The 14,181-nt window shown below is 40.5% G+C and overlaps 1 protein-coding gene across 1 annotated transcript in view; it reads left to right on the forward strand.

Moving 5' to 3' along the window:
• The window catches only part of cdh22 (cadherin 22), a 119,771-nt gene that overhangs the window by 66,517 nt on the left and 39,073 nt on the right, over positions 1-14,181 (forward strand). The window contains exons 4-7 of the mRNA XM_030052542.1: positions 2,433-2,552; positions 9,888-10,055; positions 12,129-12,310; positions 12,527-12,783. Coding sequence (XP_029908402.1) covers positions 2,433-2,552; positions 9,888-10,055; positions 12,129-12,310; positions 12,527-12,783 — 727 coding nt within the window. The remainder of the gene's footprint in view (positions 1-2,432; positions 2,553-9,887; positions 10,056-12,128; positions 12,311-12,526; positions 12,784-14,181) is intronic.

Consider the following 14,181-nt stretch of genomic DNA (forward strand, 5'->3'; position numbering starts at 1 on the left):
CATGCAACTTAGTTTAAGGCCTCCATGGTGCCATGGTGAGGCAACTCAGAGCAATACTGTCAAAAACTATTGTTCTCTTGATCCTGACTCTACTGTATGTGTGTGTGTGTGTGTATATATCTATATATATATATATATATATATAGATATAGATAGATAGATATATACACCAAACATTATAATTTTATAATTATTTGCACGAAACTCTTATCTGAGAACCATTTGGGATTTAGTTTTTATTTAGTGAAACAAAAACACTCTCTATATAATGCATTTCAAGAGGGTTTCTTCATTAAACATACTTCTCTCATTACTGCAATATTCATTATGTTTTCCTATCCGCGGAAGTCAATAATTTTTATTGAATTCCCACAAGTCCATCACTGTTAGAATCTACTTAAGAAAGACGCCAACGACGCCGACCGATAAGTAATGACTTCTCGCACTGAAACACTGAGGCAAGCCAGGGCTTTAATAAGAATCCAAGCACCAAACTCACAGCTCCCCTTCTCTTTTTAATATAAACACAATAAAGTAGCATTTGCATTTATATAGTTCTTCCAAGCCATCGGACGTCACTGTCAGGCAGTCCCTAGAAACAGCTGAGCATCAAGTTGATGGTTACCTGGGGAAAATTAAGATAAGGGAGTAATCCCATGGAGGGAAATGGCTTTGTTGGGCCCACAGCAGTAGCGCCAACCAGGTAGGCAGAATTAACAAACCCCTGCCTGTCCGCAGTAATGAAAACAGCTAGCCTCTATATGTTCCTCTGTTTTCAGTACGATAAGACTTCTATCTCACTGATCTCCCAACTGGAATGCTACATATCTTGATCTTGTAAGGATCAGACAGTTGTTTACTTTTGCGTATTTGTGAGATAATGACTGTATTATACAATGCAGAGCATACAGTAAAAACTCATTCTAAGCCAGCTTTATGCCCTCCTTTGAATGCTTTGGGAGTTGTAGTGTTGCACTATGAGACTTACAAAAGGTTGCTGACACCATGAATCCAGGACGTGATAACTGTGGAAACTTTCAGCAACTCTTCAACTTATTTCATAGCGCACTTTTGTGTTTAACTGCATGGAACGACACACACACACACCGCCTCCCTCCGAACCAATTCATTACCGTGTTAGTTCACAACAGCTGCAAAATAGCTAATCCTCATTAGCTGCACTTGCATCACAGACCAAGGAGAGTGCTGCATCATCTACTAGGTCGGTTAGCATGCGAGCCAGCCTGCACCCAGCAAGATGCAGGGGGGCACAAAAAGGCTGCTATTGGTGACAGCGGCAGGATAGTGATCTGAGCTGTCTGTGGTAATGGCCGGGTAGCTTTAATGATAATCCACTGCCCTCTCCCTCCCCTCTCTGTCCCCCTTGGGAGCTCCGTCGGATGACAGGAAACAAACAGTGCTCTGACACTTCCCGCTAATTAGCATCATTAGCATACGGCCATTATGTGGCTGGACAGTAGCATGACAGGGCTCCGAGAAAGGCTACAGCGGTGACCTTTGGTGGACAACACCAGCTGTCAGTAATTACCTATAGCCTTGGCTTGGGGGACAGAGACAGAGATTGACTCCTCGTCCTTGAGGACCCGGGAATCTTTCAGTTTCTTCCTTTCTTTTTTATCCGTTTCACTGTAAGGAGTAATTATTTATAGGAGGGAAAAAAATGCTCAGTTGCTAAAAGGCTAGTCTGTAGTTGGTTCTTACCCCAAAAATGTAGAGCCAATTGCCCATTAATCCTCATGGGCTTTAGGCTGAGCTTTAACTAAAATGTGTGACTAAATGGAGAGATGTGCTCGGGTGCCAGAGGCTGGAGTATATGCTACACACTTTTGACAGAAAATATAGAACATAATATAGAGTGCTGTTGCCCCACAAATCCCAGACTTTAAGGCTTCCTGAAACGACTCTCTCCCCCGCCCTACATGTCAGTGATCACCAGTAATTGTTTGTTGGTGTAGATTTCTTGCGCTTTTATCAGTCTTTGAAGATAGAGATGTTAAATGACTTCATGTTCCCTTTCATCTCTTGAGCACAGCTTGCGTGCCTATGAGAGGCAGAGCAACCCCGTGCATGGCGTGGAGGAAAGGTTTGAAAATTTGAAAGATCAAAAAAAATTTGTTTGGAAATTATGTACATGGAGATGAAATAGTTTGTCAGCGTGGCGGCACGCTAATGCATTAACCTCCATTTCCCAAGTATAATCACAGAGAGGTATGCATGGATGCACACAAACTTACACACACAATCTCACACACACAAAACACCTATTTTCTCTCTCATTTGTCTTTCCTTTTATATACAAAATTCCTATTGGATTCCTACGGGAATCCAGTGCTTGTCTACAGTTTTCCTGCTCAGGCTCAGCTGTCTCCCCCCCCCCTTTTCTTCTCACTTGATGTTGTCTCTTTCAACAGGAACGTCTGTGATGAAGGTCACTGCGTCGGATGCTGACGACCCTACATATGGCAGCAGTGCCAGAGTGGTGTATAGTGTGCTGGATGGAGAGAAGTTCTTCACTGTAGGCAGACACACAGGTATGAAGAGTCAAGGCCACATTTTTTGTGGCATTTTTCTCATGAGTTTGCTTTCATTTCCTTGTCTCTGCTTTCAGATGATCTGAATCTTAGAGACTGTAACTCTCAGACCTCCACACATACATACACACACACACACACACACACACACATGCGCGCACACACACACACACACACACACACACACACAAAAGAAAAAAAATGCTGATCGGTAAGATGGTGGTGCTATGACATGCAACTTTTCATTTCCAAAAACTTCAGAGCTGTATCTGCAATTTTGTTTTCTTTTGCTGGCTCATTATATCCATTGAACATATAAAACTTTGCACACAGCATATTTGGATTTTCTACATTAAAGTTGTCATACAGAATTTGGAAATTATGTGTTTGTTTATGGCAAACAAAGTGTATGCCAAGTCCAAGGAGAAAGTCATATTTTTACACACTTTAAAGCCAAAACAACCAGACTTCACACACAAATTTTGTGCATCAAACCACATAAGGTTGTTTTTCAGAGTACTACCATCAGGTCAACCTTGCACTAACACTGTCACAAATCTAAACATTTAGTGATAGTGCAATTAAACTTAATGTTGTATTTGCAAAGGAGTTCCAAAGTGTTTCAGATCACACTTGGTCACACTTTAGAGTGCTGCTACCATGCAAACTGGCAGTTTTTCAAATTGTGATATATCAGGCATTTGTGTGTGCTGGGCCCATGAGACTGGGTCACACTGATGGCTGCTTACAGCTATGTTTCTCTCTCTTTCTCTCTCACTCCCTCTCTTTCTCACAATTTTTCCTGTCTTAGCTGTATCGTGGTGTCCAACATCAAAATTGGCACAGGAGCGCAGGAACAAGATAGATTTATTAATAGGAATAAAGTAGCTTCTTGAAAGGGACGTCAGCAACCCGTAAAGGACCATAGATTTGATTGACAGGTGCAGTTACCACTTGTGTGTGTATTTTTTTTTCTTTCTTTTTTTCTTTTGGACTGTCATGTTATATCAGGCATTATACAAAGGCAAAGTGACACTGAAATGTGGTAAAACATTTGCCTGTATATGTTCTTCAGCTCAGTGTAAGTCTATATTTCTGCCACTCAGGTTCACCGGTAGCCTGTCAGTTTTTCACCTCTTCCTTCATGAGTTTCACAAAGCAACTCTCAAACACATAGTTCAAATTAAAATATGAAGAAGTTACAAACCTGTTTCAAAAAATCAACTAAGTTCAAGTTCATTACTTAAGTAGATGCAGCGCCGCATTAGCTTTTGATTGCAGTGACAGTCAAAAACTGAAAAATGATCACACCTTCAAAAACAAAAACCAGTTGTTTGCCATATACTAGCAATAATACACAATTCTGTCAAATACTGTAACTCAGTATTAATTATCACAAATGAAAATGCTTACATGACAAGAACAGTCAAATCTCTAGAGGGTCATGCTGCCTATCCCATGCAGATTCTCTCGGTAGAGTCTCTCTCCATATATTGGAGAATTCCCTGCTGGTCTGGGGGATAAAGGGGGGATGTGGCCTGAACTGCAGTCTCTCAGGCGTAGCCCAGCATTGGTGTTGCCTGCAAATGGCCCCTAGGGAAAAGCACTAAACTTTTAATGATTCCTTTTTTGGTCTCTACCACTTTGATTTGGTCGGCCCGGGTGCCTGGATGATAAATGGCTCTGCCTTGGTGGGGCTAGCCAGGAGACTGGAAGGTTTGTTCCAGCTCCTGTCTCTCGACCCCCATTCCACCCACCCCCTTCCCCATTTTGTAGGCGAATGGGCCAGCCTAATAGGTGCAAGTCAAGAAGGTCAAAATGAAGAGGAGACAGAACAGCTGTGAAATCCGCCTCATTAATATCACCCCAAGTCATCCTGGCAACAAACTGTACAGCGAGTCACTGTCTCTTTAGTCTTTAAGCACTCCTGCACTTGGCTGTAGGTGTTTTTGAGCACCTGAGTCAAAGGGAGTGATTATATTATGAAAGCTTAAATATTGAGATTTTTATTTGTAACTGTTTGAAAATAAAAGATGTCTGTTTCAACATAAAAGAACACATTTGTTGTTAAAAATAGTATGATTTTTAACATGAATAATGACTACCCAATGCTTATCCCTCCTAATATCATTCAGTGTTCTACATCTCTAAATACATGATTATTTATTTTTAATTTATTTTATTGTTTTGTATGTTTTCAATGTCCTGTACAGATTTAGTATCCATTGGTGTTTCATTGGCTTTTTTAGCTGTGTAAAACATAAAAATATCAACATTTTAAAGACAATTGCTTTAGCTGTTTTAGAGGACACTGAGGAACTACAAGTTGCCATTAGTTGTTTTGGATGACATTGAGAGAACTATAACCATGCCATTTATAATCCTCAGAAAACTTCCCTCTGCTTTAGGGCCCAAATCGAACATAACCATACCTGTACCAGTCCGAGAACCACTGATAGTTAGGGCGCTATTTAGGTCATCAACAAGAAACATAAAATACCTCATTTCTGGAGGTATTTTAGGGTCAGTTTGATGCCAACTGATAAAAAATGTTGGAGATGTTTGAAATTTGAATATGGCAAGAGGGTAATTATGACAAGAATTCATCTTCAAAAATTGGAACAGATTTATTTATGCATTTATTTATGTATTTATTTTAAAACAAAGAGAGACTATGGGCCCTATCTTGAGCCCTAAGCCCTTGAGTCCCTAAACCCGTTATTTGAGGATTTAGCATTGCGCAAGAGGTGTTCCTCCGCAAAAGTTGCTATCTTGTGCACCTCCCGTTATCCGTAAAACACTTGCACTACTATTATGCATAGGCGTGTTTTGGGCGAAAGTAAGGTGGCTTTTTGTATATATATTATATGTTATATTATAGGCGAGTTAATTCGGGAGGTGGAGCCGCATGTGTCCAAGTGGACGTGTCACAAGGTAGTACTGATTGAGTAAAATCCCCGGGCCACACAACACACACCCAAGCCAACTATGTACAAACTAATTTATTGACAAGGTAGATTGGGCAAATAAAATATTAAAAATAAAAATATAGCACAGCTGCTGACTTATGATAAAACAATAAAACACACTGGCATGAGTGTCCAATTAAAACAGTCTTTCCTCTAAACAGTCTATATGAGTAATATACTCAGTCCATTCCGACGGCGTCCCGGTATCAGTCCGACCGTGTGCGTGGCGAGGCTCCGTCGGGGCGTGCATTGAAGCCTCCCTAAAGTGTGTGCGCCAGATAGCAATTTTAGGGAAAGCGCATGAAACACGCCCACGAACACACCTCCAGGCGCAAATAACGGAGTCGGCATAACGGATAGTGGGTAGCGTGGGCGCAAGATACCGTTTAGGGATAGCGGAAGCTCCTAAATCCGCAATTCACAGGTAGCGGGGAGTGGCAGCGGGTAGCGGGTGGCACAAGATAGGGCCCTATGTGTGCTATTGGCCTATTGTTTTTTTGCGCAGACAATGTGAATCCAAAAAGATTCCCCCTGAAGCTTGATCTGAATGTCCATGGAGGATGCTGAATTTGTATTACACCAGTCTCCAACATGTGATTCAAACAACTTGGATGTTGAATTTCTAATATCCTAAAATGACCTTTATCGGATCTGGATAGTTCACCTTATAATTCAGCAGCCCATGTGCAGTTAGCTGAGGTTTGCAGAGGGAATGGATTGACATCAGGATATAGATAGAAAGCTGCAAAAGCTTTGACATTTTGGAGGATTTCTATACATGCCAAAGAGTTGGAATTTATTGCTAAATTCTCAGGAACTTTATTACGGCAGAGTCATGAGGGGCAGAGGTGCTAAAATGAAAAGTTGAACAACTTTAGTCGCCAGTTAATACCATGCTGTAAATTTTCATCTAAAAGAAAAATGATCATAGAATTGACAACAAGGTCCATGAGAGCCAATTTGAGGCTTACGGAGGATTACCAGACGGACACTGGTCCTTTCTTGTAAAAGAACTTTTGTTGGATAAAGGACACTGTTGAAAACATCACTTTTATTGGACAAGTATAGAAGCAATGAGATACTGTTTAACAGATAGAGGTGATGGAAGGTCCAAATGTCCACAAGCAATAACTGTCAAGCTTGAATTCCGAATATAAAATATCAAATTAGGTCTTCAACAGAGAAAGCAGCTGGCAGGAAGACCCTATAGGAATCAATTCCATCCTGAGATTCCAGAAAGACACAATACATTTTTACTCATTGGCAAAGAAATCAAGAACAACAGTAATAATATTAAAAATAATAGTCTAATAGTTGCTAAAATACAGATTTTTTTTTTTAGCCCTATATACCATGGTTTGTTGATTGTCAGATAACGCACAAACTATGTATTGGTGCCGTTTTGGGTGCTTTTGATAAAAACACTACAGTGAGTGTTTATCCACCTTGAACAGTTTTATTTCACTTTTGTAAATACAAGTAAAAGCCAAAGAATATTGTGGGCCCTTGAATAATAAGCAGATGTACACTGATGTATGATTTTCCTGCACAAGTACAGCACATTTTTTTTCTTTCTTCCTTTCCTGGCTGAATGTTAAAGAAATATAATAACCTAATTATGAGTCGAGAAGATGTATCCATTGACTCTAGTTATAAGGGCTTTGCAAGCAAATAAATGGGAACATTCATGTGGATGAGAGATAAAAATTCATTGTACAGATGATGATGAGGACAGCGAATGTATGGACCAGTCATAGTTAATCATCTTTCAAGCCATCAAATAGCTCTGTTGATTTTATTAGGACACACGTGACTGTCTCAATTCTCATCCAAATGCCTGCATGTCTGCATGCTTCAGTGTACACCTTTCATTTTTGTTGAGTTAAAATGTATTTCTAATATTTTTAATAATACCAGAATTTTTAATTCTGTTCAAATTAATGATTATAACACCCACATTTGGACGATCGGTGATCATAATATAGGCTAGTAGTAAAGCCTGTCCAGATTTGTCCAGGCAACAGATTACCAGCCTCACTCAAGAGTGGCAATTAAAGAGATGACCTCAGTTATAGACTTTTGATATATTTAGACTCAGCCACCCGCTACTCACCAGTTATACATAGCAAAGGAGGGGAAATGTTAGGTTGGTTACTTTTTAATATCCATTTCCCTCATGTCTAATATAACAAACACTGAAATTTAAAATGGCCCAAATAACTGGAAATTCAATCGAGCTTTGTTGGATGATATTGAATTCATTGCCAGAACAACTTTTTATGGAAGATTCTTGGATAATGGAGAGTGCTGAGAGCTACAGTGATAGAGTGAAGGAGGAACTAAAACTAATAATATCCAGCATCTTCTTGAGATTATAGTTCAGTGATATTATAACTACAGCTGATTTGATATCACAAATTAAAGTTTTTGATTCTTTGAGTGCAAAGAATCTAAATATCAATGTGTAGAACATTTAGACAAGTATGTCTTGGTGTGTCTCTGGCTTGTTGTTGCTTTTTTCCTCCCATACAATCCAATTTGTATTGTACATTTCTCACTTCAGGAGTTTAATGATGATATAGAGCAACACAAGGTAATTCCATAATTCACAGTGCATTTAACTGCACAGGAAAAAGCATATGAATGATTAACTGAACAGAGCAAAAAGGCCGTCATGATGAATATCTAATCATATCCAAAAACTCCAAACCCTTGAGAGCATGTTTGCTTTGCTAACAAAGGCTTTTAAAGTTGGTGTTTGACCACAGAAAAACAGGACTGTAGACATCAATACATGGATTAACTTTTTTTTTTTTTTTTTTTTTTTTTTTTTTTTTTTTTGGCTTGTTTTTCCCCTACTGTTTAGTTCATTAACAGGCAGTGTTATTATCAGGTTTACTGACATTTTGACATCCACAATGCCTTTCCCAGTGTCATGTACTGTTTTTCCCTGGCTGTCAACACAGACAACAGGGGGCATCTAATAAATGCAAATTCACTTAATGAATTTTATATCCAAGTGTTGGATCAAATTTCATTGAAAGCAGGCAGAGTGGGTTTTTTAAATGTTTTTTTGTTTGTTTTTTTTAATCCAGTAGCTAGATGCATTCCCCCTGGCCTTTTGGTGGATGAAAGAGGAGCATGTCATCTACCTCTTTCCTTAACTCCAGAGCTGCATGTATTTTGGCTACTCACAAACATGGCCTGGAGCTACCTGGGGCTAAATGTGACTGGAATCAGTGAGTTGTATATCCAACACAATGCACACCTTTGGGAGGGAGACAGCTTACGCAGGCTAGGAGATGCAACAATACATTGTGATGTGGAAAATCCCAAGGGGAGAAGCAGAATTATATTACTGCCGCACAGTAAACCAGCTCGCCACGGTTGCTGTTGCTGCTGGGCCAGTAAGGAGAATCTCTCTTTTAAACCACTGGGTAACGTGAAGAGAGAGAGAGAGAGTGAGAGAGAAAGAGAGGGAGAATGTAGCTTATAATATGGAACACTGTCATTTTGTTTCAAAAGTTCATGAATAAAAGAATTTGATACTCTTGCACCAAAAATGAATATGTTTTGAAATTGTATCTGGGAGCATATATACTTTTGGTAATAATATCTATGCTGGTCTATGCTGGTCAGGATAACCTGATCTCAAAGTTGCCCTCGCAAATAATGATCACAGTAACCAAATTACAACATCTATTCACTGTGAAAATATGAAACATCATCCATTTTCAAATGAAGTGTTGATGTTACACTATCATGATTTGCAGACATTTTTATTTGAACTGAAAAACTGATGTGCTTTAGCTCAGTCAAGGGTCTGTTTGAACTGAGCACAGTGCCTCTTAAAATGCAACAGAAAGTACACTGTGGACTAAGTGATGCCATCGTAACTGTTTTACTTCTCTCTCCCCCTGTCTCTCTAACTCTTGCGACTCCCTCAAAATCCACTGCTCACGGTGGGAGTGCAGTCTGACACAGCCTTGGCTTCCACCATGGAAGAGTTGTCATGCTGTTCAGTCTGGCTCAGGCATGCCTTCATTCTGCCCCTATATATTATTCATTTTAATACAGCCGAGCCATATAATGGTATAAGCGCAGAGGCGCGAATATGACACAATCTGCTCCATCCGCCCTGTCTGAGGAGGTGAAATGGAATGTGCTGCACTTGTGCCTCCATAATACGGCGCTTAGCTGAAGTTGATATTCAAACTGGGAGGGGAAATGTAGTTGGATATTGCAGAAGTGCTAACCACTAATGTGACCTTTCTATTGGCCTAACCTACTTTCCCTCCCCCTCCTCTATCGCTCTCTCCCTGTCTGTCTCTCTTACCCAACCCCTCTTCCATCCCTCAATCATCAGGGATCATCATGACTGCAGTAGCAGATTTGGACCGTGAGACACAGGATCGTTATGAGTTGGTCGTCAAGGCAACCGACATGGCAGGACAAATGGGCGGTCTCTCCGGCTCCACCACGGTGACCATAGTGATCACTGACGTTAATGACAACCCACCGCGCTTTCCACAGAGTGAGTGTCTCCTGCACATTCCTCTATTTTAGACACAGGAAGACAGGCGGAGAGAGACAAAGAAGGAAAGAGAGGCAGAGACAGTGAGGGAAAATGAGCAAAGAGACAGAAAGGAGGACACAGAGAGGAGGGAGAATTTGCAGAGATAGGAAAAATAATGAGCAACATGAGAGAAAAGACAGAGAGACAGTGAGAAAGAGAGTGACAGAGAGAGAAGAGAGCTAGAGAGAGAGTGTAGTGTTCATCCTGCAGGGCACTGACACCAATCAGCAGTGGTAGCATCAGCAACCATGCTGAGTGGTCTACATGCTGTCAGAGAAAATCACCTTACTTAAATTCATGTGCTGGTCAGCCACTCAACCCATAACAAAGTAGGCTATCAAGTGTGGAGAACTGATACCTGCTACTGTGCACGTCGTCATACTTTTTAAATGAAGCTCAAGAGAAGCGTGAATCAATATGGCTGATTTGGCCCACAAAGTATTGACATGGACTTATAATGATGAGTTGAGTATTTATGTGCCAAGTATGCTGTCAGTCTCTTGGTGCACACATGGGCGAATTATGTGCAACAGGTAGGCTGTAAAAAGTAGTGCAAATAAATGTCTTGTGATGAAGAATCTTTAGAGATGATCCACAATAAAGGAATATTTTCCCCCACTCAAACTATTTGTTTACTTTCACTCTCTTGCAGCCTCTCTCTTAACTCTCCTTGCATCAATCTCTTTTGTTTTGCCCTTATTTTCTCTTTGTCTCTCTCTCTCTTTCTCTCCCTCTGACACACACACACACACACGCGGTCACACAGACACACACTCACAATTCAGCTGGAAGATAACCTTTTCAAGGCAAACACAACTGAAGAGTCTTGTTTATTTTATGACAATATGCACAAAAAGAAGTAGCCCGGTGAAAAGTGTGAGTGCATTCAAGGTCTGGCACCTTTTGAAAATCATCTTTCATTAACACCCACAGGGGTGCTCTTCTCAATCACAGACACATTAACATGGTACCTGCTAGTCCGTACTGAATAACCCCTGGCTTATGAATAAAACAGTGTTTTCCCTTCTTTCTTTCATTTCCCCATCTTTTTTATTTCTCCTCTTTTTCTTTTCTTATTTCTGTACAAATCCTTCTTCATCCCTTCATCTCAGTAAATCTTATTTACGCAGTCAGAGGGATAAAACCCTATAGGATTACAGTATCTCTGTATTGTATGGTGCTGGGTATAGACAGAGTTTGGAATGCAGCTTCGTGAATGAGATACAAAGGAAGACATTTTCAAAATGTTTATGATGAACTGTCACAGCCTGGAAAAGGTTATTAACAGAATTTTGCTGTGTCCATTTTACCCTTTAAAATGCAACTTTAGATTTTAGATAACTATATCAGTGCATATTATATATGCATGGACTCCTGTTGAAGCTTTCAAGCTTTATTGCCTTAAAGCAACATAATTCCTAAAAGATGAGGCCACTCAGCAATATCAGTTAATACAGTTCAATATGACGAAACACTTTGGTGTGCTCAGAAAAAAGGCAAATTATTACAAATTAAGCTTCTGCGCTTAGAGATTTTTTTTCTTTTTTTCCTTTTTCACATCCCTTAATATGTGAAGACAAGGATCATGCTGATAATCCCTGCTTGTGGTCCTTTGCTCATATTTTTCTTGTATTATCTTCCCACCCTGCTCTCATTCTCTCTTTACCAATCTTCTCCTCTTCCCTGTACCTTCTAATCTACATTCTCTCTTTCCTTCCTCTTTCCTTTCCTTTCTGATTTCTCTTCCTTTCCCTACCTGTCGCTTCTCCTTGCCGTCTTTCCATTTTCCATTTTCTCTTCTCTTCTCTTCTCTTCTCTTCTCTTCTCTTCTCTTCTCTTCTCTTCTCCGATCCTCTGCCCTCTTCTTTCTACTTGGTATATTTCTTCCTCCTCCTCCCCTTCTTGTTGTGCTAATCTCCTTTGCCCCTGTTTCTTCTGCCATTTCATCCCTTTATTGCATGTCTTCCTCCCCCCTTTCCTCTTGATTCTTTCCTTGCTTTCTCCACCTTTGCCCATCTACACGTGCACCAGAGATGTACCAGTTTTCGGTGTCAGAGGGGGCAGCGGTGGGGACCTCAGTGGGTCGGGTCATTGCCACAGATGCTGACATGGGCGAGAACACAGACATGAGTTACCTCATCAAAGAGGGAGGAGAGCTCTTCAGGGTCACCACCGATGTAGAGACACAGGAAGCTGTTGTCTCCATTAAGAAGGTAGGGTTACTTTAGGGTTACTTTTCCCACTTACCCCAGGTAGGGTAAAAAATGCTGCTGTAAAAATGCTGTAATTATATAAGATAATCTTTTGCTGTCATTTTTGTTATTATGTGCTGTCAAATGTTTTGAAATGTATTTCCTACTTAAAATGATGGATAGGCCATTTTGGAATTAAACTGTTCATTTGGAAACTTCATTTTCCTTCATTTTCAGCCATTGGACTTTGAGAGAAATCGCAACCATAACGTGGTGGTGGAGGCAGTAAATAAGCACGTCGACCCTCGCTTCGTGGATCTGGGCTCCTTCCGCGATCAAACCATCGTGCGGGTGAGCGTGTTGGATATAGACGAGCCACCCATCTTTCAGCCAGCAGAGGGCGCTATCATGGAGGTGCAGGAGGATGCCAAAGTGGGAGCGCTGGTTGGTGTTGTCACTGCCAAGGATCCTGATGTGAAGAATAAACCTGTCAGGTATGGCAAGGGGGATCTCAGACATTTAAGCCAACTTCGCAAAAAGAAGTATGCATTAGATTGGTGAAATAAATCAGTAGACTAGCAATGAAATAACTGGAATGGGGCCCTGTCTGCAATCCATTCTATTGTTATTAAGGTGTGCAGTGAAGTTAGCATTATCACAGTCATTGGCATATATCAGGCTGAAGTTGATGGTTGAATGAGATTATAGTGGAGGTCCTTAGTGGGAGTCCACCAAAATAAATATCTGTCTATGACATTTTTACTGCAATAATGAATCAGTTTTTGAAGGAGGCCAGACCTAATGCAGTACTGCATGTACTTGTGTGTGGTGCGTAGTGGTTAGTCTTTTAAAGTTAATATTGCTTAGATAATATTGTGATTTTTTTGATATCGGAAATGGCTTTACATTTGCCTTGAATGCAAACCTCTTGTCTGTGTAAGAGATGTAAGAAACATAGATACATAAATAGCATGTAGATTATTTCTTTAAACATGCAAAGCTTCAGACTGATATGAGATATGGTATGAGGGAGAGGCCTTTCCAGTACCACCTACCTAAACAACAAATGTTTCAGAATAATAGGCACTGTAGGTTGGAAAATCTTGTCTGAAATTAACATTCCAACAAAAAGTTAGAGATAAGGTGTTCTTGGGAACATGCACCTCATAACTAAAACATAACAGCACCACTAAAGCTATTTTTCATAAATAAGCTTTTTATCAAAAAAGTACCTGATGTTGGTGGCTTGGACAGGGCACTGCAGCACTGCAGCAGCATTGGCTGTTGTAGAAGTGCCCCTTCATGCACTTACTGTATCCTGTATCTATAGTGCATTAGTACTGCAGTCTAATGACAATAAAAACCTTGCTATGACTAGTACTTGTCATCTCTGACAGGTGTCACGGGAGAAAAGCTTGCTTTTTTCCACACAGTTCCTCTTGGAGATGGAGCAAAAGTACACAATTAATTTAGCAAGCAGTTGTTAACAAGTGGGACATCTACAGTGGCTGCATTTGTGCAGCACATCTCTTTCGTCTGTCAGATTATCATATATGATAAAGATGATGTTATCACACAATCTCCTGTACCGTGGTCTGTGGCTCATATATCCTCAGATGAACAGTTATAATGTGAGGGGGAAATGTAGATAAAGACTAAGACAGTCTCACTGACACAGTATACGCTGGCCCACACAGGGCATGTGCAAATTACCTCTATTAAAAATGCATGAGGCTCAAAGAGTTCCAGGTGTAATAAAGCACAACACAGTGGCAGTGCTGTCGTTCACCAGTGCCTTGGCAGCCTGGAGCTGAAACTGTGTGTGTATGTGTGTGAGCGTCTGTGTGTATGTGTGTGAGAGAGAGAGAGTTAGTGAGAGAGTCAGAGAGAGG

Source organism: Myripristis murdjan, chromosome 5 (genome assembly GCF_902150065.1).
Source record: "Myripristis murdjan chromosome 5, fMyrMur1.1, whole genome shotgun sequence".
In the NCBI taxonomy this organism is placed as follows: Eukaryota; Metazoa; Chordata; class Actinopteri; order Holocentriformes; family Holocentridae; genus Myripristis; species Myripristis murdjan.